At 41.3% G+C, this 24380-nt stretch overlaps 1 protein-coding gene across 4 annotated transcripts in view; it reads left to right on the top strand.

The window, feature by feature from the left end:
• The window catches only part of ADCYAP1R1 (ADCYAP receptor type I), a 110792-nt gene that overhangs the window by 15647 nt on the left and 70765 nt on the right, over positions 1 to 24380 (top strand). For all 4 annotated transcript variants that reach the window (XM_083872095.1, XM_083872094.1, XM_083872093.1 and 1 more), the window contains exon 2: positions 10741 to 10846. In XM_083872095.1, coding sequence (XP_083728221.1) covers positions 10741 to 10846 — 106 coding nt within the window. The remainder of the gene's footprint in view (positions 1 to 10740; positions 10847 to 24380) is intronic.

The following is a 24380-nucleotide window of genomic DNA, read 5'->3' as shown; positions in this document are numbered from 1 at the left end:
CTTCTGCTGGCCTAAAGTTTGGGGTGCTGGAGGTGCAAGAATGAGGCACAAATCAGAATTTCCAGGGAGGAGGATGGGGATGGGATTCACCAGTGCTGGATCTGCAGCCACTCCAGTCACCTTGGGATCCCATTTTTGTTATCAGCAGGAGACACTGACACTGCAAGTCTCCTTCTCTCTCTTTTTATATTTTTTTTTCACCCTGACAACTTAAGCCATAAATATTGATCAAAACCAAATATTCAAAGCATTGACTGGCTGTGAGAGAGATGTTTCCTCAGCACTGAGACGGCCCTAAATACAGACAGAAGGTGCCCCTCAATAGGCAGACAGTCCTAAGAACAAGAACTCTGCTTTGCCAGATCACCCAATAAAAGTGGCATTAGTGACATTCTCTGTGGTATAAAACCAGACTGAGGGATAATAACGTTAGAGGGGAAGAATTTGAAATTCTCTATTTTGTGGAAAATTCTGGTGTTTTAATATCTTCTGTCATCCTGCAGGAGTGTGTTAATATAGCTCAACTTTTTTTTCTTCCTTATTTTTTCTTTCTTTTCTCATTTTTATTTTTGTTTTTGTTTTTGCTTTTTTGTTGTTTTTTGCTTTTAGGGTTTCGGTTTAGTTTATGTGTTTGTTTGGTCATGGGTTTGTTTTGTTGGGTTTTTTTGGTTGGTTTTTTTTTTGATTGGTTTGTTTTTGTTTTTGTTTTTGTTTTGTTTTTTTCCCATGGAGATTGCATCACCTTTGAAAACTCAGAGTAATAATTTTCCTTGCCCCTAAACTGGATTACTTGAATGCCACCACCTCATGGGGCCTCTAAGAGAGCTGGAAAGAGACTTTTGACAAAGGCATGTAGTGATAGAACAAGGGGGAATGGCTTCAAATTCACAGAGGGCAGGTTTAGATGGGATATTGGGAAGAAATTCTTCCCTGTGAGGGTGGGGAAGCCCTGGCACAGGTTTCCCAGAGAGGCTGTAGCTGCTCCATCTTTTCCTTTCTGATCCCTTTAGCTGAGCTCTGCACTCTAACACTCCATTCAATCTGCTCCCTTTTTTTCTTCAGAAATATGAGCTTTATTCCCCTCCTTGAGTTTTTACAGCAAAATAGTGATGAAACTTTCCCGAAACAAGAAGGAGAAAGAAAAGCTTGCTGAGAAAACAACTCTGAGCAGGGCCTCTTGTACCAAGATTTGATTCCTTTGGGATCCCAGTGGGGTTCTTGCACTTGTGAGGTGATTTATTTTCCATCCTCCACTTCAGCACAATGCCCAACCCAATGTCTGTGAGCACTGAAAGGACAAGGAGGGAAACTGAGAATAAGCCTGAGCGCTGCCAATTACAGCACCACTGCAGTAATGAGCTCTTTGCCTCCCTTCTCCTTTGGTCTCCCCATCCCCGGAGCCCCTTTGGGGAATATTGGAGTGAGAGCTGCAGCACGAGTCGTTCACTGGAGCTGCCTGCAGGGAGGAGAGAAAAGGGAAGAACGTGTGTGCTGGAACTGAGGGCAAATAGCTTTAATTTAATTACCAGATTAATTAAAGCTTCCTCCCCTGGGCAGGGCATGAGTGTAGTTCTGCAGCCTCCCGTAGCTGCTCATCAGCGTGTCCCTGTTCCAAGTGTGACTCAGATGGGGCTCCACTGAGCTTGCTGGGAGCCTCTACAAAACAAATTTCCTGTCGGGGACCTTTTCTCTTCAAGGTTTTGTTTAGATGTAATGAAGTATAAATGAGCAAATAATAACAAGTAATGGCAGGAGGTTGCTTTTCAAATGAACGTGGCATCCAGGGGCATGACAACTGCAGAGCTCCTGAAAGCTCCTCTGTTTCTGGATGTCCCCTCAATGAGAGAGGCCTGATGTTAGCACAGATCTCCTCGGTGAAAAGCCCTAAGATTTCTTTGCAGTATGAAAAACCATTCAAGGATTATTGGGAGCCTTGGCTCCGCATGCTTTGCACGAGTCCTGAGGAAAGCAGAGGAGGTCAACAGTGCCCTGGGCTGGGTTAAGAACAAAGGCAGTAGATGAGAGGAAATGTTTATCCTCATCTACTCAGCACTTGATGGATCACTTAGAGCATCACACAATGGTTTGGGTTGGAGGGGACCTTAAAATAATCCAATTCCACCCCCTGTCCTGGGCAAGGACACCTTCCACTCTCCCAGTCTGCTCCAAGCCCTGTCCAACCTGGCCTTGGACACTTCCAGGGATCCAGGGGCATCCCCAGCTTCTTTGGGCACCTTGTGCCAGGGCCTTACCCCTCTCACAGTGAAGAATTTCTCCCTAATATCTCATCTAAATCTACCACTTCTGGAACATTACATCCAGTTTTAGGCTCTTCAATACATAAAACATCTCAGTCAACTGTAGGAAGTTCAAAGGAAGGACACTGAGATTTCCCATGAGGAGAAGATGAGGAAATTTGGGGTTTTTGCCTTGGGGAAGGAGAGAAAATTAGGGGCAACATTGCAGGAACCTTGTGGTATTTATGAGGAGACCATGAAGAGGAAAAAGCCAGGGTTCTCATCATGATGTGTAACAGGAGAACGACTGAATGTTGGTGTAACCTGGAACAAGGCAGGTTCATATTGGAGAAAATCCTTTTTACTCTGAGAATAAGCGATCACTGGAGTAAGTTCCACTGAGGTTGTGCAGTCTTTATTCCCAAAGTTTTCCAAAATTCAGGTGGGAAAAGCCCTGAGAACCCTTAACCAATTCCACTGCTGGCCCTGCTTCCAGGGCAAGGTTGAGTTGGATTCTTCTGGAGGTCCCTTCCAACCTGAATTATCCTGTGTTTCCATGGTTTTCCCTGGAAGACACATGTGACTGGCGACATCTTTCAGAGAAAGCCACCAGAGACAGGGATGTCCGGGTGAAAGCAAAGAGCAGGAGAGATTGAAGCTTTAAACATCTGCAGACCACGGAAAGAAAGGTAAAGCTCGAGGTTACCTTTTACATCCTATTGCTTTTGGGTTGCTCTGGCAGCTGATGCAGACTCTGCTTTATACAGGACATTCCTGTATTGCCAGTGCTGCCTAAAGAGTGAAAAAGTTGTGCTTTTCTTGAAAATCCTCGGGAGAAAATAGGAGAGGAGAAGATGCCTCTCTGACTGTTGCTGTTGCTGACAGAAAATACAGCTGGAAAAGTTATGGTCCAGGACCTTCTTAAGGATCAACTGGAACCCCCTATTCAGGGTTGATGTGGAAATTTCAGGGTTTGGAGTAACCAGTAGTTTTGCCACGACAGCAGATTGATCTAACAGAGAAAATTTGAGAGCTGAAAAATCAACATTGTCACCCACAGGTTTACCCCTCTGGGTGAGCAGTTCCTCAGATTATGTGAACAGCGTGTCCCAGATTGCTCAGAAATTAAAGTGCTTCTATTTCAGCTCCCTCATTTCAGGTGTTCAGCTGAGTCTGAACGTCTCATCCCAGATTAATGTTGATCTAAATCCTCACTTCTCAACCAGGCACAATGTGTTAAAAAACATAGATCCTACCCTCCCGCTTCCACTCCAGTCATTTTTATTAATTTATTAATCTGTGCCTCTGTGCTAAATCTGAAATGGTTGCCTGAGGCTGAAGTAGTAGGATCACAGAGGAAAAAAAAGATGCTCATTATTTTTCCTCCTTTGTCAATCACAAATTCCAGCAATTTACATATGCATGACTGGCCTGTAACCTCCCATCCAGGAAATCTCTTGCTGTGACAGAGACTTGGCCAAACCCTGGAGCCACGCTGGGCTCTTCTCTTGCCAACAGCTCTGCCATGTCACAACCTGTGTCAGGAGCTGGAAAAGTGTCCTTGGAAGAGATTGCCAGGGATATTTGCAAGCCCTGCAGCCCTGATATCCTGCAGTGAGGCCATGCAACCCTATTTTACTCCATGCTAAAAGCTCTCAAAGTAGTGGGAGCCTTCCCATAAAGATTTGTAAGGGAGTAGACTCTGATTTGAACTCCTAAATTCTCTTTCTTTTGAGCAATTTGAAAAATAAGTGGGAATTGCAATGCTGGCAGGAGGACATCAGCTTTTCAGGTTGATGTTGGCCTCTGAGGAATGAAGGAAAGATCCAAACTATGCTACTGGGAGTTGTACTTCAGAATTATATCTTTGGAGAAGAAATTCTCAGGAATTGCTGGAGAAAGCGATTTTTATGAAATATAAAATCAGCAATCAGAAGGGCTATTAAAACCTTAAGTTTCACTTCAATCACATTGCATCTAGCAGGATTTTTAATCAGTTTTCCAGTGGGTGGTTCATCCTGCCAGTACAAGGCTTTGAGAAGCATCACCTGCTATTAGAGAGAGGGTAAAAAACAAATGTTGGTTTAATCCAAGATGACACTTCCCACAGAAGTCCTCAGCTATCCAAGGAATGCTTCACACTTCTCAAAGAGGGGATTTAAAAATGATTTCCAGGATAAAGGAACTTGCAAAAAGATACAGAGAAGTTATTTACAAGAGCATGTATTGACAGGACAAACGGAATTGGCTTCAAAGTGGAAGAGAGAAGGTTTAGATGGGATATTGGGAAGGATTTTTTTCCCTGTGAGGGTGGGGAGGCCCTGGCACAGGTTCCCAGAGAAGCTGTGGCTGCCCCTGGATCCCTGGAAGTGTCCAAAGCCAGGCTGGATGGGGCTGGGAGCAACCTGGGATAGTGGAAGGTGTCCCTGCCCATGGCAGGAAAATTGGAAAAAAAGTATCTCTGAAGTCCCTTCCAATCCAAGTCATCCCATAATTCTATGATACTACAAAAAACCAGTTCAAGCAAACTCAGAAATAGTTTTACCTCATGTTGTGTAACACATCCTTTTGTCCAGCATTCACTTCAGAAGGCATCCACTGTGAGAAGGGAACTGTTGATTGTGCTGCTGCTCTTTTCGAATCTGCAGTGGGATGTGCATCTCTCCAGGAGCCAGCAGTGTTAGAAGGTACCGAAAGCCTAAATTTCCATCAGCCACTTTGAAAGGGATCCATGCCTTTTCCTGGCAGCGTGTTCTGCTGGTGGGTTGTTGGAACCCTGGGCACTGAGAATTTCAGACTTTCTGTGCTCACAGGCACTGACCCCCAAGCAAACACTGCATTTACCTGAGCCCATGGAAAAGGCTCCCAAAATTGAGTGACAGCACTGGAATTGTGGGTGTGGAGTTTGAATAGAAGTGTGTGATATCACAGCATGGAAAACTTAAAGGGTTTAGAATACAGTAATATATATATAAAGCAAGATGGAGGATTTAGGGTATAGAGTAAGTCCTTCTTTTTCACCTTCTCCTTCCTGGGTCTGGGTGGTGTTTTGTAATTGGGTAGAAAAATCCACATTGCAGACCACGGGTGGTTGGTTATTGAGTTAAAAGTAAAAATAATTTAGGTGTAATTCATAATTGGACAGTTTATCCTTAAAAGGCCTTGTAGAGAGAGAGCGGGGGCTCCATTTTTTTAGTTCATTAGCTTGTAGTGCTGTAGAACTCATGATTTTTGAGACTGTAATACAGATAAGAATTAATAAACATCTGAGTCTGAACACAAAATACCATCTCGCTCATTTAATCCTGACCTTGGCAAAACGAAAATAAAAAGCAGCAGTGGGTATTTTCTTTTTCCTTGCATAATTCGTTTAAAGTGTGGTGTCCAAACTCTGCTGCAGGCTGCACCACTGTGGCTGGGTTTGAACGAGTTCCCAATGGCTTTACCCTTTCACTCAGTGGGAAGCGTTTTGGAATCACAGACATGGTTTGGATGCCATTTACACAGGAAGGCAAAAAACTCAATCAAGTGACAAACCTCAGACCTTTCTGGGGACAGCAACTTGTTGGACTGCCAAGCCAGTGTTGTGGGGGCCTAGCAATGATGCAAATCACTTCTGGAAAGAAAAAATAAATCCAGATAATCAGAGCTCCTTCCCAAATCCCTCTATTTTTAACGCAGCATTTTGCAAGTCTTGGCCCTGGTGTGACCAGTTGAATCATTGCTTGGTGAGAACAGGGACTCAACGGTGTTGTTTCCATGACAAAGTGAGTCTCTTTTGGCAATGCTCACAGAACAATTTATCATTTTTGAAGCTAACTTTTCAGTGCTGGAAGCCATAATAGAATTAGTAAAATGCGTGTAATTCAGCTTGAAGTGAGTGATCTCATCTACCTTGTGGATTGAACTCCTCTCTTGCATTATTTTAGAAACAACACTTAGGCAGAAGTTGAATCACGCTCTAATTCATCTTTGTGTGGATGTAAAACCATGGCCATGAAGGATTTAATGAAGATTTGCTGTTGTTGTTGTTGTTGATTCTTATTTGTCCTTCTTTACCTTTCTTATTGTCACAGTCCCTGATACGGTACATCCTAAATGGAGTAGAAATGTTCCCATTCACTTAAAAAAAAAAGGAAAAAAAATCAGGACTTTACAGACTTAACACAAAAATACAGAAGAGGAAAGAACAGCCAGTGGTACTAAATTTCCATATTTGATCTGGTCTTTATAGAAATGCCAAGTGAATTCCCATCTCACCATCACAGCATTACTAGGGCTTCAAAGCAGATTTTTTGATCCTGGAGGTTCTCAGGCGTGCTGGGGACATCTCACTTCTGCAGGTCCACTGAGTAAACTCATGTAGAGAAATCAGGTTCGATAGCAATTATGAATATTCTTACTGAGAACAAAATGAGCAAAATGGTGGTTTTGAATGACTGTAGTCAAAGACAGTTCTGGTTTTTTTTTTGGCTGGACTGCTCTGCACAGTTGGTGTGTATATATAATTATATAGACCAAATTTATATTATATAAATCTATACAAGAAATATAGTTATATACACCAAATTTATTGTAAATACATAAGTTGTAAATGTTATAATTATATAAGTATTATAGTCTATATAAAATATATTATATAACGTGATTGTCATTAATTTTACCATAATTTCAAGGGAATAGAAAAGAGTTAAGTACTGGAATTTGCACAAAGCACATCCCAGTTTAAAACCACATAAGGAAAATTAAAGCTCTGAATTTGCTGAACCTCTCTAGTGTCCTGCCAGCTTCTTGAGTTCCCTCAGAACCAAACAGATATTGACTGTCTTTTGCTGTCTTTGTATCTAAATGAATATACACATTTTCTAAACTGATGTGAGTCAAAATCTTTCACTTCATTGAGAGTAATAAATTTTTCAAAGACTTGCGAATTTCATGCACTATCGACTTGGGTTCTTGATTTTTTCCTAATATGTGTCAAAACACTCTTTAACTGCACATATCACTGATCTCTGTTGGGAAACTGAAACCAGCCTGTCTCTGCTGAGCACAGGAAATTACAAATGTCCCCAAGGGAAAAGAGATGGGATCACCAGGCCTGAAGTTCCAGCTTACACTGACACTGGAATCAGGCTCTGCCTTCAGCTGTTGAAGCCTGACTTGGCAGGTTAAAGGCTCTGCCACTCCATGGTCAGTGGAGAAACATCAAAGCCCTGGATCCTTCCAGGAAAATTTGATAACGTTAAATTGTCTCTGTACTCAACAGACAAACCTGGTGTTATTAACAGTTCAAGCCTTTTTGATTTTCCCAGATATGGAATTGGTTGTTAGCAGGGATGACAGGGCAGCTCCTGTTCTCTCCTCTGACACTGAGGTTGATGCTTCCTCCTTTTCTGTTTTGTTTTCCATGTTCCCCAAAATTATTATTATTTTTTTTTTTTAATCTGTTGATTAAGTGCTAGAAAATGGCACAAAGATGGTGATGGGAAATCACATCAGAAAATTGTGGCAACAGTGAAAGCTTTAGGAAAGCTGCAGGTGAAGCAATGTGGCTCTGGTGCTCTCTCTGTCCACACCTGAGCCTCCCAAGCCAGACTCACTGGAATACAGTTGACTAAATTCAATCAGTTTAGTCAGAGACATCTGACTAGATGTGCCAGTCTGCAAGGAGAACAGTAAAGTCTGAGCATTTAACCTTTGGCTTTCTTTACAATCAATTGAGTCCGGGCTTTGATACACCTCTAGCAAAGAAGAGATCAGAAAAAATAAGAATAAATCACACTGTTTTGTCTTTTCACTGCAGATTGAATCTAAATTTTCATATTAAATGTCTCTGAGGACAGGGGCATGGTGGGTTTCTCAGTGTTCTAGAATAGAATCACAGAATGGTTTGGGTTGGGAGGGACCTTAAAACTCATCCAGTGCCAACCCCTGCCAAGGACAGGGACACCTTCCACTGTCCCAGGCTGCTCCAAGCCCCATCTCCAACCTGGCCTTGGACACCTCCAGGGATCCAGGGGCAGCCTGGAATAACTTGTTCTAGTGTCTCACTAACCGCCATCATTTGATGGACTTTCAATAAATATGTGCATCTGTGTGTGGCATTTAACCATCCACAGTTTCAAGCTGAAGAGTTCTGCATGTTAACAATAAGCGTGTGAAGAAATGTCTGGTTTTGTTTAGTCACATCTTGCTTGCATAGACAGTGCGTTATTATTATTATTATTATTATTATTATTATTATTATGATAAGGACAAAATTATTACTAAATGACATATTTTCTAATGTGTACCTGGTGAAGTGTATAGAAACTGCCACATTTGTGTATTGAGACAACCCCTGGACACTCCTCTCAGCCCTGGGCAGATGTGGAGAGTGAACCTGCACCAACAGCAGAACTTTTGTTTTTTCTTACTATTTCCCTTTTATCTTTTTAAAATATATTCCAAGAACTTGAATGTCAGCCAAGTCAATTTTCTCTATCTTTGGGGATGCTTAGGGGATGATGTAGCAAAACCCCTTATGTTCTTGGGAGATCCTGGAGATCTGTGACAATTTATCTTTTCCAGGCACTCGGGAGCCCTTAAAACAGAACTGTGTTTGTTTTGAAGACAAACAAATCTAATATGGTGGTGCCTGGTGTGTCCCCTGGGGGAAAATAGTTGAAATTTATTACTGGGATCTTGGAGATACTGAAACTGTGCAGCATTATGAGTTCCTACAAATGGTGAGGAAAGCTTTCCAGGAGAGTTCATCAGGAAACCCTCTCTGTCCTTGAAATAGCAGTGGTGGCTTTTAACATTTACAAAAAAAAAAGTGTGCAGATGGTTCAGAGTATCATCACACAAACAAAAGCACAACGCCGGCACCATCAAACTGGATTGTTACAGACTCACTGAATGGTTTGGGTTAGAAAGGACCTTACAGATCAATCTCATTCCATCCCTTCCATGTTCAGGGACAGCTTCCACTATCCCAAGGTGCTTCCAGCTCTGTCCAGCCTGGCCTTGGACATTTCCAGGGATCCAGGGGCAGCCACAGCTTCTCTGGGCACCCTGTGCCAGGGCCTAATCACCTTCACTGGGAGGAATTTCTTCCTAGGTCTTGATCTGAATCTCCCCTCTTTCATTTTAAAACCATTCCTCCTTGTCCTGTCACTCTCTGCCTGTGTAGAAGTTTCTCTCCCTCTTTTTTTTTCTAAGCCACTTCAGGTGCTGAAAGGATTTCTCCTGCCTTGGGATTTGCTCTCAGGTTTTGTTGATTGGTGCATCCCTGATCAAAACTGTTCACTCCCTTCCCTGGGATGTGAGGGAAGAAAATTTGAACTATGCAGATGGGGCTCCTAAATAACCCAGAGCTGATTAAATTTGGGTATTTCTTTCCCTGTTTTCCTGTCCGTGCTTAGCAGATTAGGGCAAACAGGCCACAAGCCACTTCCTCTGTGGTTTTCCACTGTCAAGAATGAAGGAAATGGGATGGGAAATAAAATAACAAAATTGCTCCAGTGAGGCACCTTCAGCCAGGGCAATGATTTTCTTGGTGTTTTCCACTGTGTGGGATTTGAACCTCAGCTGTGCCCCTCTAAAGTGATCTCATGAAATCTGAGCTTTTATTCTCCTTGAACTGATATTCCCTGGTCACTGTCTGCTATAGGAATGAAATCTTGTATTGATTTCCAGAAATGGGTCACATCCTGATTTTCTTGCTGCTTTGGGATTGCCTGTGTTGACTGCAGTGTTCCTCCCATAAACTAAATTCTTTAGCCCCTTCTTTTTTCCCCCCTTTACTTTTTTTCATGTACTGGGCTGTACTAAAGGGTTAAAGAAAGAAAATAGAAATAAAGAAAATATTTGGATCAAGTCAGCCTGGTTTATTTGACATTGCATTATTTTTGGCAAAAGAATTTGCCTTGAATTCTCTAGAAATAAATAAAGGTAATGAACAGGATGACAGAATAAGAGAAACAGCTTTTAATTTGGTTTAGATTCCAGAGAGATTTTAATGAATTATGCAAAGACTTGAAAGAAACTGGTAGAAGATCAAACCAAGCCTAAATTTATTCCTAATTCTTCTTTAAATTATTTCTGTATTTAGAGATATCCTCGTTCAGCTTTATGTGAAGAAGGAATTCAATAAAATAAAACAAAACATCTTAGAAATCACATTTTGATGGGGAGAAAAATATGACCCCCCCAAATAACTTATGAGAATTTTAATTACTTAATTCGGCCTTAGACCTGCTAGAAGGAAAAAGAGGAGTAAAAATAAAGAAAAAAGAGGAATAAAAGTAAAGAAGAAAAAATAAAAGAAAGTGAAGTTTGTTAGTTTTTTCTCAACTTTAAATGACATTTTTCTTTCTTCTTTTTTTTTTTTTCTTGTAATGAGATCTTAAAACTTACTGACACTTCCTGATCTCTTAAAAACAAAAACAAAAACAAAAAAACCTGTTAAAAAAAAACTTATTTTACTTTTATAACTGTATTTTTTCCCTCCATATTTCAGGTTGCAGCAACCCATTCCAACTGCATCATTAAAAAGGAGCAAGAGACTTGTCTAGAGAAGATCCGGAGGGCCACAGCCCTGAACCCTCTCAATGACTCCTCTCCAGGTGAGTTTCTGACGATTTAAAGTGTTTTTCACCATTTCCTGTGATGCCTGGAGGGGTTTTCAGCCCTGTCAAAGCAAACTCTTCGTGGGAAGAGGAGCATCTCTGCTCTGAAGGAGTCTGGGGAAATAAGGACAAAAGTTCAATCTGTGGATGTGCATAAGAACCTTTCCTGGTTGTTATCAGAGGTCAGGAGTTTGTTTCTTTGCTTTAGGTGATGGAGTTGCAATATCTCTGCAAAACTAATTAAGAAAAAAAAAGAAAATTAAACAGCAAGAATGACTGGATGATTTTTGCCTGGATGAAAACACCTCTGGGGACAGGATGTGACACAAAGTGCTGCTCTGGAGCAGCTCGTTTTCCTTCCTCATCTCAGTGATAATTTGTGTATCTCTCGCATGATCTGAAGCCCTTTACAGGGATGAACGTGGTGGTGTCTGCAATCTTGATGGAGGATACTTGTGCTGCTGCTGAGATAAGAAACTGAGGCAGAGAGCAAAGAAATTTATAGTTTAATATCCTGTCTTATTTCCTCCTGACTGCAGCAGGAGCTGCCTGTGGCCAGCACCGAGGAGAGAAGGGCAAAGAATGACAAAGAAACTAATTGGAAATCAGGGCCCATTTACTGAGTCCTGTCCAAACTGCTTCTGCTGTGAGTGGAATTGATAAAACCGCGGGGAAAAGCTGATAAATCACATTGTGTGTGATAAAGGAGGGGAGGTTTGTCTCCCCTTTTTATTGCAGGGCATTTTAGTGCAGAGGCAAAGGAGGGCAGGACTCAGGTATCTGTGTTACCAGTGTCCTCTAAAGCAGCCCATTCCTGCATTTTAGCTGCTAGGAGTGTTTCCATCAAAGAAGAGGGTCCTGCAGTTCCCCTCATGCACAAATTCATTTCTGTTCTGCTGCCCAGCTCTGGGCAGATGGACTGTGGAATGTGGTGGAAGTGGGGAAAGCTCAGTGCACCTGGGGCAGTTAATTTCTCCCCCAGGAATGTGGTTTTTGTGCTTTACAGAAGAGCTTCCTAATTTTTCTCTGGTCCAGAAGTGGCATGAGCGAGGAAAAAAGGAAAAAAAAAAAAATCCTGTTTCTTGTCTCCTACCCCCAGAATGATGCCAGGAGCTGATCATGAGATCTATTTCTCATCCTTATGCAATGGCTATTGTTTGGATTCAGGAATTCATAGAACTCCCCAGGTGAGAGGAGACCATTTCACCAGCCAGCTTTTATTTCTCTATCACCCAAATCCAGAACAACCCCGACAGCTGGGGACTGTTCACACTGAGCTCCTCCCCGTGCCTGTTCCAAAGGAAAAGCACGCGGCTCAGAGGAAGCCCAGAGCCACTGGAAAAGGCTTTTGCATCTCAATGTGGTGAAATTGTATCACCCACTCAGGCAGGAAGGGACAGGATCCTTTCAGGCTCTCACTCAGAGCAGAACCCAGCTGCTCCTTATTCTGCTTCCCCAGTATTTGCAGGCTGAATCACTGGGAAGGTTTTCCCAGGCTCATTGAGCATCTTCTAGTTGTTCCCCACATCCTGTGGCAACGAGTTCCAGAGCTGATGTGGCTTAGAGTAAAAAAAAAAAAACAAAACCAACATATCCCCTCCAAAAGATTAATCTTCCAGTGAAGAATTCTTGTGAAATTATTGTTTGAAAGCCCTTTCATTCATTCCATGGATCCTGCTTGCTGACCTTTTTATCTGCATTTTAATTAAAAAAAATATTGTAGAAATGTTTTAAATTTACTTCATTTCACCTCTGGAATTAACTGCAGCATTTCACTTTAAGTCTTGACCTCAAGACTCACCTTTCATGATTTTATGATACTTATTTCAAGCCAGATCCTGTCACTCTCATTCCCAACAAAGCTTTATCTCTTGTTAAAGGATGGGATATCAACAAAATTCTATTACCTCCTTAACTGGTGGAATTTTTGGGAGATGTTTCACCACAAAACTCCCTGAGGATGCAGTAACTCTCCAGAAATTAAGCAGTTGTAACTGCAGGATGTTGATTCCTCTTGAATATCTCCTGCTGCACACAAACTGTTTTTTATTTGGGAAAAATGAAATTTGCCCCATACAATAATTTATATTCAGCACTAAGACTTACTCATGATGGCAGTTAGTGGAGAAATGTTCTCAGCTTGTTTCTTTCAAAGAAAGAGAAAGATAGGGAATAACTCCCTTGCTTGCCAGAAGCAACTGAAAGAAGGAAGAAATCCCTCCTGACTGGTGAATAAAATTCTGTTTATTCAGAGGAAAAGGACACAATGACCTCTATGACTATTCCCTGCATGAAAATTCCCATAGAAAAAAAATCAATATATAATTTTTTTGAGAATTTATTTCTCCTCAGTGAGGCTGCAAGGTCTGAAATGGAGTCACGAGCTTTTAGAGAGTCTGTAGGAACTTGTGAACATGGTCAAGTTACTGTGACTTAAAAGAAAAATCTACTTTTAATGGCAGGTGAGACGAGGACGGTCACGTACTGAACTTGGGTCTGTAGAAATACAGAATACAGAACAGTCTCTGTATTCTGTATTTCTACAGTATCTAGAAAAATATTATAAAATATTATAAAATATAAATATAAAATATGTATTATAAAATATTTTAGTACTATAAAATATTTATATAAAATATAAAAAATATAAAATATGAAGGTTCATGAATCCTCCAAGGTGCCCACATGGTGCAAAATGCGATAATGATAAAGCAGGTTTTGTGCTGTTGTTTAGAGACATTGTCTCTGGTGATTCTCTGCATGGGAAGCCCCACCCTTGGGTGGCCAGAGAGAAAGAACAACTTGTGGGCTCCTACATTTTGCAGGAATTCAGCTCTGCTGCCTTTGCTTTACCCTCTTGCTGTGTTCAGTGAACACAAACATCGACCAAATGGGGTTTGTGATGTTTCCTCCTTTCTCTCCCACTCTGCCTCTCATGCCCAGATGTTCTGCTCATTTCTTCTTTATTCTTCACAGCACTGTCTTCTCTCCTTCTGCTGCTGGGCCTTTAATGCTTCAGAGGCATTGAAATTTTCTGTTTGGTTTATTTTTTTCCATTAGTTTTATGATGGATTCTTCCTCTTAAATGTTTTAAATTCTTTAGAAGACTTTATATGAGAAGAAATAGGGAGCATGTTCTGACCCTATGTGTCTGTGCCTGTTCAGTCATCACTTACAGCCTGAATGGAAAAGGGAATTTGAAGGAAATGAAATCTCAGCAGGACCCAGAATCTGACTCCCTTGCTCTGGAGCAGGAATTAAACTGATAAAGGGGAGTAATGAAAGCCAAAGGCAGACAAGAGAGGAAGGAGAGCAGTGATTACTTCATACTCAACTTCCCCAGGCAGTGGTGCCAGGCTATTTCTTACATCAGTGTTTCCAATCTCCTTTGTTTGAGGTTTTTATTCCTGTTCTGCTGTGGAGCTGCCCCAGTTTGTGCTGGACCCTCTTCTACCTCTGACCAACCCTCCAAGTATTTCCTGCCAGATCAGAACTGGTAAATCTCACTGCTGGTCCACATGTACCCTTTTTTGTTTATTTCTCCCATTCAGACTTTTCTGACCTGTTCCCAACCCTGGGGCTAGGAAAGACTGAGACAGGAGTTATTCAGATATTAATGACAGTTTCCTGGGTTATGCGCATTTAGCAGGGCATTTATCTAATTAAATGTTGATACCTGCAATTGCATCTGCACTACAAATGAGCAAGTCACCTTCCTCAGTCTGTAGCTCTGGATGTCCACCAAGTAGAGCCTGAGACATAATTTATTTCATCCTCAACATAGATTAGATGATATCTATTTCTTCTCTCTGGACACATGGGATAAAGGGTGACCATGTCAGCTGTAAATAATCACATTTAGGTGTCTACATTTGATCAGACAAATCCCACCTTTAGCTTCTGCCTTTGGTATATTGACTAGGTCAAGCTGGAGGTCTGGATTACCAAAAAAAAAAAAAAAAAAAAAAAAACCAAACAAACAAACGAAAGTGAATTGTGAGGGAAAGAACCCTGCTGATGAAAGGAGAACCGTAGATTGGCATGAAATACTTTTCCCACTGTTGGAACCAGATATTCCAGACTTGTCTGTCAAATGGTAAGAGAGTTCCTTGAGGGATTTGCAGATTTGTGTCTCCAATTTAGTGTTCAAGGTGCTTAAAATGCACTAACCTGGAAGGAGCCAAGGTGTGAGAAAAGTGAACTCAGCAGGAGGATTTGATAGAAGAAGGGATGAGGCCTCGTTGATGATTACTTGGTTCATGACTCACTGTCAAATCAATCTTTAACCTGCAGCCCTTGTTTTCCAATCCCACTCCTCCTGTCTTTCCTCTGAAAAATGTTGAGAGGAAGCAACTTTGCCAGGCATGTCAAGGAATTGAAAGGAAATTAGAGTTTGAAGGGATGTGATGATTCCTGCAAGGAATCACATTGAATCCTTGTTAAAAGTTCCCCTGTAAATCAACAGGAAAGAAACTGGTAAGGGCACCACAGGGGTAGGAGATGGTAATTAGGAGGCAGAGTGGTGATGCAAGGAGAGATTTTGAATTATGTTTCCATCACACGAAGATGATGGAGCAGGGTTTTTTTTTTTCAGTTTCACATTTTTTTATTGAGTGTCTCATCAGCCTCTTGTTCTCTCCGAGCCTTTGAATTATTTGCTGTTATTTCCACTGGCACCACTGGGAAGACATTACTTCACTGTGTCTCCCTTATTAAGGCAGCTGTGCCCAAGAACAACAGGACTAGGACTGAATCCAAGCTAATGAATTCCTGGAGTTGGAAAGGCACAGATAAGAAAATGTCTCTACACCTGAAAGTTTTCTCTGTGGCTCCTTTTAAAGCAGAATACAGACCTAGAGAGCTTTGATCTCTATGGATACATCTCTCCTTGGTCAAAGATGCTTTTTTTTGGCACTGATGGATTTATCCATGTGACACTGCATAAAGTGTCTTCTTCTACATTCGTATTAGAGCTGGTAGGAACAAGGAAGAATTTCAAGGGAGAAGCCAAGGGCATGTGATGTCAGACACGGGGTCTGTGCTTATTTCTGGTATCCATTCTGTAGAGTCTTTGAACAAGTCTCCTGTGCACCCTTTGGGACCCAAGCTGTGATCAAACTTTGCTTTTCCTCGGGCAAATGCAAGGAAAAATTCTTCACTTATCTCTGTGTCCCCAGCATTGATTCATTCTTTAGTTCTTTGCTGAATTTCTCTGACTTTATAGATGTTTTTTGGGAAAACGGGAATGGTTTTAAGTGAAAGAGGGTAGATGTAGATTAAATATTGGAAAGAAATTCTTCCCTGTGAGGATGGTGAGGCCCTGGCTCAGGTTTCCCAGAGAAGCTGTGGCTGCCCCATCCCTGAAACTGTCCAAGGCCAGTTTGCATGGGGATTTGAGCAGCTTGGGATAATAGAAGGTGTCCCCATGGCAGAGAGTGGGAACTGGATGAACTTTAAGGTCCTTTCCAACCTAAAAAATCCTAAGATTCTGTAAGTTTGTTTATCTGATAGAGTGGATGAAGTCATGTCACTTCAAAATGGATTTAGAAAGGAGGGAGATTTTTATCACTGCTAGATATTGAAACTGTGTTTATAGTCAAAAGGTCAAAATCAGAACTTGGAACTCACTGACACTTTAAAATACTTACAGAACTTACACTTGCCCTATTTTTTGCATCCACCTTCTGCTGAGAAGTTTGTATGATAAATACCCACTTTTCTGCCTTGCCTGTTAACACAGTCATTGTGGAGGTCTGAAGTTGGGTTGAATGAATTTTGTTGGTGATAATGACCAAAATCTTCATTTTCCAGGCATAAACCAAGCTTCTGGCTCCATAAAGAATCTTTTCCTCAAATGGAGCAGCTGAAGTTGAAATGGTTGATGCTGTCCCACTGTGAATTCAGTCGCATCAGTGAGGCAGAAAGCCTGGAAGTGCATTGCCATTGGAAAAGTTCAGGATCAGCTTTGGCTGGGGAAAGAAAGGCTGTTGTATCATAGTCAAACTGCCCTGGAATAATTTAGGGAAAGGATTTTTTGCTAGACACGGCTGCAGACAGGATAAAACTCAAATGGATGAACCACCACATTTCTTGGAAAAAGCCTCTAGGAGTTTTCTTTCTCATCCCTCCTTAATACAGAGCCAAGCCAAGCTATATTAACTAGATGCTCTGCCTGGGGAGACAAACAGTGCATTAATAAATTTTCTGCTGAAGAATTCCTGGAAAGAGGGATTCAGATACCATCCACATTGCACCCTAGACATAATATTAACAGCAGATGAGCAGGCATATTCCTTTGGCATTGTAAATCTCATGGTGCTGGGACCAGAAATAGTGTTTATGTGATCCAACAGCTTTTTCTTCCAGGCCCGGATGGATTGCCACAAAACTGAGAATATCTAGACCATTCTCCATCAGGGAGAGTTGGAATCGTGTGCATTTCATTTTCAAGAAAACCATTCCTAAGTGCAGTGTCCCCTTGTCTTCAGAGCTGTGTGCTATCCATGGGGTAGTGCTGAGCCGTGGCCAAGGGGTGCAGTGTGCAGGGCCACAGGTGTGTCCTGTATCATCACCTGGTGTGTCCTGTATCATCACCTGGTGTGCCCCGCATCACCTGGGCACAGCTCTGCCATGGATTTTCCACAGCACACAGGACAGGTGTGGTTACTTCAATCTCTGCCATGAGAATCTTAACCTTAAACCTTACAAGTTCTTTTTCACCGCTTTGTCTCCTGGGATGCAATTTTTTTCTCTCTGGGTTTTAGTGAATAACACCACAATTCTCTAACCTAAATGAAATCTGAACCCTGTAGAGCTGTGGGTCCTTCCTTGGAGCTATTCCTTTCCAGCTCTGGCTTCCTAACCTTTGGGGATAAATGGTTCTCTGTAATGGCCTTTTTCTCTCTTTCTTGACTCAAGAGGGAGGCCAGAGGACGAGTCAAGCCCTATGCACTCTCTAAGCTGGTTAAAGCTGAGGTGAGGTGATCATCAGCCTGAGGATGGTGAGGGAAGATGACTCAGAGGAAAAGATGCAAAAAATTGCTGTAATGGGGCAGAGATTTCTACTGTCACCTCGGGCAGCAGGAACACACTTTGGTGGTTTAAACAAGGACAGCCACCTTTGCAAGCCCTGCTGATAAATCTGAGTTTAGTCATCTTCTTCCAGCATTTGCTGGACTTCCATTCAGAAAAAAAAGAAGAGAAAGAAAAGTGCTGGAATTTAATACCTACATCTCTCAAAACACCATTAGTTGTGAAACACGTGTATGAGCTACTGTTCCCATCTCATAGTGTATTCATTGTGATGATTCCCACCTGGTTCTTTCAAAGCCATTACTTTTGTCATCTCCAGAATTGCCAGGAAGTCCTTCTGTAATAGGCAAGGAACACAGGTTAAAAGAAAATGAAAGGTGAATTAGAATTTGTCCAGGCAGCTGGGTAAGATAATGACTCGGATAAGATGAGTTTCTGGGAACCAGAATTGAATAAAAATATTTCTCTGCGAGCCGTTTAGTCATTGAAAAATGCAGGTTCAGGTTACATTTTAAAATAATTAAGGCTGAAAAATAGCAACCATTAACAAATTTGGAAAATGAAAATATATGGCCATTTCATATTGTTCTGTTCAACAGAACATTGTTTCAGAGGTATTGGTACTTAAATTGAATTAGGGATGAAAAGTAAAGAAATGATAAAATTCAAGATAAAAAGCTAAAAATGAAATTTCCTCTCTGCCTGTCTGACTCTCTGTTTTCATGTCAGACAAGACAAAGGAAAAAAAATCTCAGTTAATTGAACAGAATGGGGGTTTTTGAGTGTTGTGTTTAAAAATAAAATATGCATTATTTACACAGTGCCACCTGTGAGTTCCTTGTTTCTATGGTGACATCCAGTTCACTAAATCCTTTCTTTTCTTTGGTCCAGACTTAAGTATTATCAAGAAGACCTCTCTGACCATGTAGTTCATGGTGTACATGACAATCTAGAGCAAAGAGAGCAGCTTCTTTCCAGTTTATGCACAGATTATTAAAGTGTGAGGGTTTGCCCCATCTATTGTTTACTTTCAGTGGGTTTTTTTATTTGTGCTTTGTGTTTTATTTTATTTGTGTTTTTCATTTGTGTTTTGTTTATTTTTGATTGCTTGGTTGGTTGGTTGGTTTAGGGTTTTTAATGAACATTTTCAAATACACAGCGTAGTAGATGCTGCCTGGTCCAATGGTAAAGTGTCCCTGCCCATGATAGGGTGGAATGAGGAGATCTTTAAGGTCCCTTCCAACCAAAACCATTCCATAATTCCTTGATTTTAGATGCCTTTGCAACTGATTTTACTTCTGGGAACATGGCTACTCTTCTAATTCACGTTGTCCCAAGCAATTGTGAGCAGCACAAGTCATTGCAATCATGTTCTACCAGGCCACTGCAGTTAAAATGTCAATGATGAGTGTAGGAGAAGGGAATACAGGTGACCTTGTCCCTGATAAGTAACAGCTGCGTTAATTACTCAATACAGCCTCATCTCTGATGAGTCACAGCTATATCAAATAAAGGTAAGTGGGATAAAAGAGAGTGAGTTAGCTGGTGAGGGGAGGATCATGAAGAAAGATCCTGGGGAGAGAGAATCTGCTGTGAGGTCAGTTTGGGTCTGCAGTTAAGAGCCTATTGTTGGAACCTGCAGTCACAGTCTAGCCAGGTAAAAGCCTGCAGTCAGAGTCTCTAAACTGATACCTGCAGTCACAGTCTTGCCAGATAAAAGCCTGCAGTCAGTCTGCAAACTGATCCCTTCAGCTGCAGTCTATCTGGATAAAAGCCTACAGTCAGAGTCTGCAAACTGATCCCTGCAGTCACAGTCTATCTGGGTAGAAGCCTGCAGTCAGAGCCTGCAAACTGAGCCCTTCAGTCTATCTGGATAAAAGCCTGCAGTCACAGTCTATCTAGGCAAAAGCCTGCAGTCAGAGTTTGCAAACCGATATCTGCAGTCACAGTCTGCACACGAATTCCTGCAGTCAGAGTTTAGCAGGAAATAAGCAGCAGTCAGAGGCTGCAAAGGAAACCTACAGTAGGAGCATGCTGCAGCCAGGGCCAGTGAATAGTTGGAGTCAGGATGGTTAAAATGAAATTAGGAATAAACCAGGACCCTTTTCATGCTGTGATAAACAAGAAGTCTGTGTCTTGGCTCATCTCTACCCTCTAACAACAGGGTTGCTGCAACAGATGAGCAGCAGTAAAACTTAATTAATGAGTGGTGGTTTCATCTGTCAGTATCTGCAGGGTCATGAGCAGCTGGAAGCTGTGACAACGTGCACTCATTGAATTTTTAATGTCTGTAGTACCGTGGCTAAAAAAATATCCCCAAAAAACTGTTAAGGAGTCATCTGAATTATAAATGAATGATAATTGATAAGTGATCTGTGGTGACAAACTCCTTTAAAATCACTGCTCTATCCCAGCAGGCAGCTGGTGCACTCCTCCATAGTGCTGGAAAAACTGTGTTTCCTTGCATGGAAATTGTGTTTTCATAAAGATCCTGCAAACATCTTGTGCTTCTGTAAAAATGAGTGAGGCAGGTGCCAGACAACTGAATCTTCTTTTTGAAGGGAATTCAGTGAAAATCTCTTTTGTTCCTATTCCCATGGCTTGTTTCTGGGGCTGGCTGCTGGATTTTCTGATGAAGCAAGGCTTTATTGCTGCCTCAGACTGTTTGTGTCCCTGAGAAAGCACAGCAGTGAGAGAGAGCTCAATCCTTGCTGGAGGCAATGGCAGAGTTGGCTGGTTTCTAGGATCTTCATTTCCAAGGATGAGACATGGAGTAAGACAGCACTGATGGACTTTGGGTTTCTCCTCTCTGGCAATGATTACATTTCAGAGGAAACCTGGATGAACCCAAGGCTATGCTCGTAAATTGCTTTCTAGTGTTTAATAAGCTTCTGAAGCAAGAGAAATAGGGAATTACTTTGGAGATTTTTTAGGACCAGATGCAGGTGCACATAAACACAAGAGTCCCTGTATTCTTTAGGGTATCCAGATATTCTGACATGAGGCCTTGAGAAGATTTGTGTCTATCCAGACTGGAAATTCAGTCCCCTGAAAAGTTTAAGATTGCGGTAAAACCTTATCTTTGTTAAAATAAATCAAATCCTCAGATTAAAAATGCCTGACAGAACTTCCTAAAAACCCAGTGTCCAGTCTAAGTCAGTCACCCAGGCTCCCTGAATGAGATGGGAAAAAGATGGAAGTGATGGAAAATAGACTTCAGAGCTCAGATAATTTCCCAGAGACACCTTCATTTTATCCCTGGAATTACTTTCAAAGCTTCAGGGAATACATTGACTTCAGGGACTGGAGTGAAAGGTGAGACAATGAAGATGTAGTTAAAGGAGTCTCTGATCATTGCAGCAGATTCGGACTAGATGATCTTTCAAGGTCCCTTTGTGTGAACCCAAACCAATCCATGATTCTCTGAAACTCAGTGAAAAGAGAGAGGCATTTCCAGAGAAGCAGTCTTGTTTCCTAAGAAAACCTTAAAAATGAAGTTTTGTTTGCTGGAGGATGTTAACCAAGCTATGAAAAAAATAACTGATTGTAGACACAAAGAAAAAAAGCCAAAAAGATTACTAAAGTGAATAATTCTGACCACTTGTTGTTTGTAACAGAGAAACACAGGATTACTGCACACCATGTCCAGGAAATTCGGTTGTTTTGGTCAAATTACCTAAAGGCAGGGACAGGACAGTTCAGCAATAAAGGACAGTACAGCAAAAATTGATGATCCCTGCTTGAGCTTATAGAAGCCTAGAAGGATGTAAAAGATGCTGATACAAACATTAATATAGACAAAATACAGATTTTGATCCTTTCCTTAATTTTTCAGCTTTGGGTTTCTGCAGCTAATTAATTCATTAAATATGGCCAGGGAATATAAAAATGGCCAGGATCCACCAATGCAGACTGAAATTAGGACTCTGGGGTCTATTAAGGGCATGTTTATGCCCCTGGTGTGATGGGAAATCTGTAATATCTGCCCATTCCCTCTGTGCCCTGCAATAGCTCCCCTTTTGTAATGATGTTCCCTATTTCTGGGAATGACAATCGGGATCCCTGTTCCTTCTGGCTTTTTGTTGGGCAGGGTCATTCAGCAGAGGCTCTGTGTGACACTGGTTTGTCAACAGCTGGCAGGGCCAGCAGCTGGACTCCATGATCCTGTGTGTCCCTTCCAACTCAGGATCTTCTGGGGTCCAGCGAGTTTTCCTCACAGAGCTGGAGGTTTCTGTGCCTTAGGTGTTTCCAGCCTGGCTGTTATCTCAAAGGTGCCTTCCCAGTCCCAGGACAAAAACTGCTTTTTTAAGGAGTGACTAATGGGATGCATTTGGAACATCTGCTTTCCAGTGAGGACAGTATTCTCCAGAGTTGCCTGTTCCTGTCTGTCCCCACAAAAATTTCGAGGGCCACTCAAATGTAGATGTTGGCAATGGTCCATTAAATCCCACTCTGGAAATCAAATTTGCCAGGTGCTGCTTCCTGTGTTCATGGGAATGGTCGCCTGTACTTAGACCACTGATGGAAGGAAAATAAAAGTGGTGGGAGCAAGAAAGGGTTGGAAGAAATTCACAGGGCATTCTGCTGATAACTTCAATGGCTTTCTTTTCATCACTTCTATTGGAAGATTTTTCTGTGCCCACTTAAGAATCATCTCTTCCCCAGCACTTGGGTTTCTGGAGGAACATCCTGACATTTTATTTAAAATCACTCCTTTTTCTACTTTGCCTGTACTCTAGGATCACTTGGAAAATTCTAGCTGTGAATAAAATTTTATTAGACCAAAGACTCAAGAGTCTTCTTAGCCTGTTCTTACCATGAAATATTTTTGTTGTTTTTTTTTTATCTTATGAGATTTCACCACGCAGTGATATTCCCACAGAGGTGGCCAGTGCTTAAAACTGCCCAACTGTACCATTTCATTTCTTCTTGCAGCTTCTTCTGTGCTACATCCACTGCTTCTTAATATACCTCACAGACTTAAGCCAAGAACTTCATTACAGGGAACTGCCTACTCAATAATACATGCAGCTGAATAAGTGTAATAATTTGGACTCCTGACAGGCTTTGCATATTGATTTTTCCTCAGCAAAATAAAACTAAAGCACAGTAAGTTAAATCATCTTCAGATGGACGAGCAAGTTACAGTGCTGTAACAAGTTTTTAACTGTTCTGTCTGCTAAGTGGTAGAAAAAGATCTGTATATACTTATCTCAGCATGGCAAAAACGAGATAATTCAGCCCTATTTACCCTCAAAAGCAGCTGCACAAAGTCACATTCATATGTTCTCTGCCCATGGCAGGGGAATTGGAATTAAATGGTCCTTAAGGTTATTTCCAACCCAAATCATTCCATAAATATCAACTCTCCAAGCCCTTACTAAGCTTTATTTTTTTTCTACAAAGTTCTTGGCCTTTTCCACCACTGGAAAAACAAAGGAGGAGGAACTGCAAGTCCAATCTTCCTTGTATTTTTTTTTTTTTTTTTTTTTTTTTTAGTTTTTGTGAAAAGGAGGATGAGGGTGAGGAAGGGAGATCCTTGGTTTTGCCCATGAGCTGCTATCCAGCACTGCTGGCTCAGAGTGGAGGTGGTAATTTGCTCCTGGAAAAAGGCAGGGAATGAAAAATGTGCAGTTTCTTCCCCCAAATTCCTCACAAGAAAAGGAAGGAACAGGGATGTACAAAAGGAAATTTCTGTCATATGATTTTCCCAGTCCTTTGTAACAGAAATGAAGGAAAAAATAAGTCGTATTTTGTTTGGGGGGGTCATAAAGCTTAATATGTGGCAGTATTTCCTTCCAGAGTGAAGAATTTTGTATTCTGTGCAAGAAAACAAATTAACTTGGCCTGTGCTGTTCTGCTTCCCAGCTTGAGGTTTCATTTTCTAATATGAGTTCCGCCACAGAAACGAGTTATTCTGTGGTGCAGGAATTCTTTAGCAATGCCACTCTTGGGTTTAAAGGTGGAATTAATCTCACTTTAGCTGGATGAAAGCAGAATATTTGCTTCAAGTGGACGTGTAGGCTCTTCTATGAAAAAAAGAAAAAATTTAAAAAAAAAGAGGAAAAAAGTTGATTTGACCTGCCTATTTTAAGGAAATATATTCATTTTAAGATATTTCAGAAGTAAGATAGAAGAGCTTCTGCCCTATTGATTTGTCATCTGATTTTCCTTAATTTCATATCAACAGGAATGTTGAACGTTGGAGTCCATTTTCTTCCCAGTTATAACCATTATTCCTGTAAAATAGTTGGAAAGGAATAGTATTTAGAAAACTCGCCAACAAGATTTCAAATTGATCTGTTAAAATAAATGTTCTTTCCTCCTCTTTTCCTTTGTGAATTTTGCTCCTGGATGATGCCATGAAGGCTCACGATTTTGACAGCTCAATGAATGTATAATGTCTTATAAATTATTTACAGATGAATCAAAGCAATTACCTGTCTCTTGCACAACATGGTAAACATGGAGTTTAGAGGCAATTTTAGTTTTAACTTGA

The sequence above is a fragment of the Zosterops lateralis genome, assembly GCF_965231275.1.
Source record: "Zosterops lateralis genome assembly, chromosome: 1".
Classification (NCBI taxonomy): Eukaryota; Metazoa; Chordata; class Aves; order Passeriformes; family Zosteropidae; genus Zosterops; species Zosterops lateralis.
This window is presented reverse-complemented; position numbering and strand designations above follow the sequence as displayed.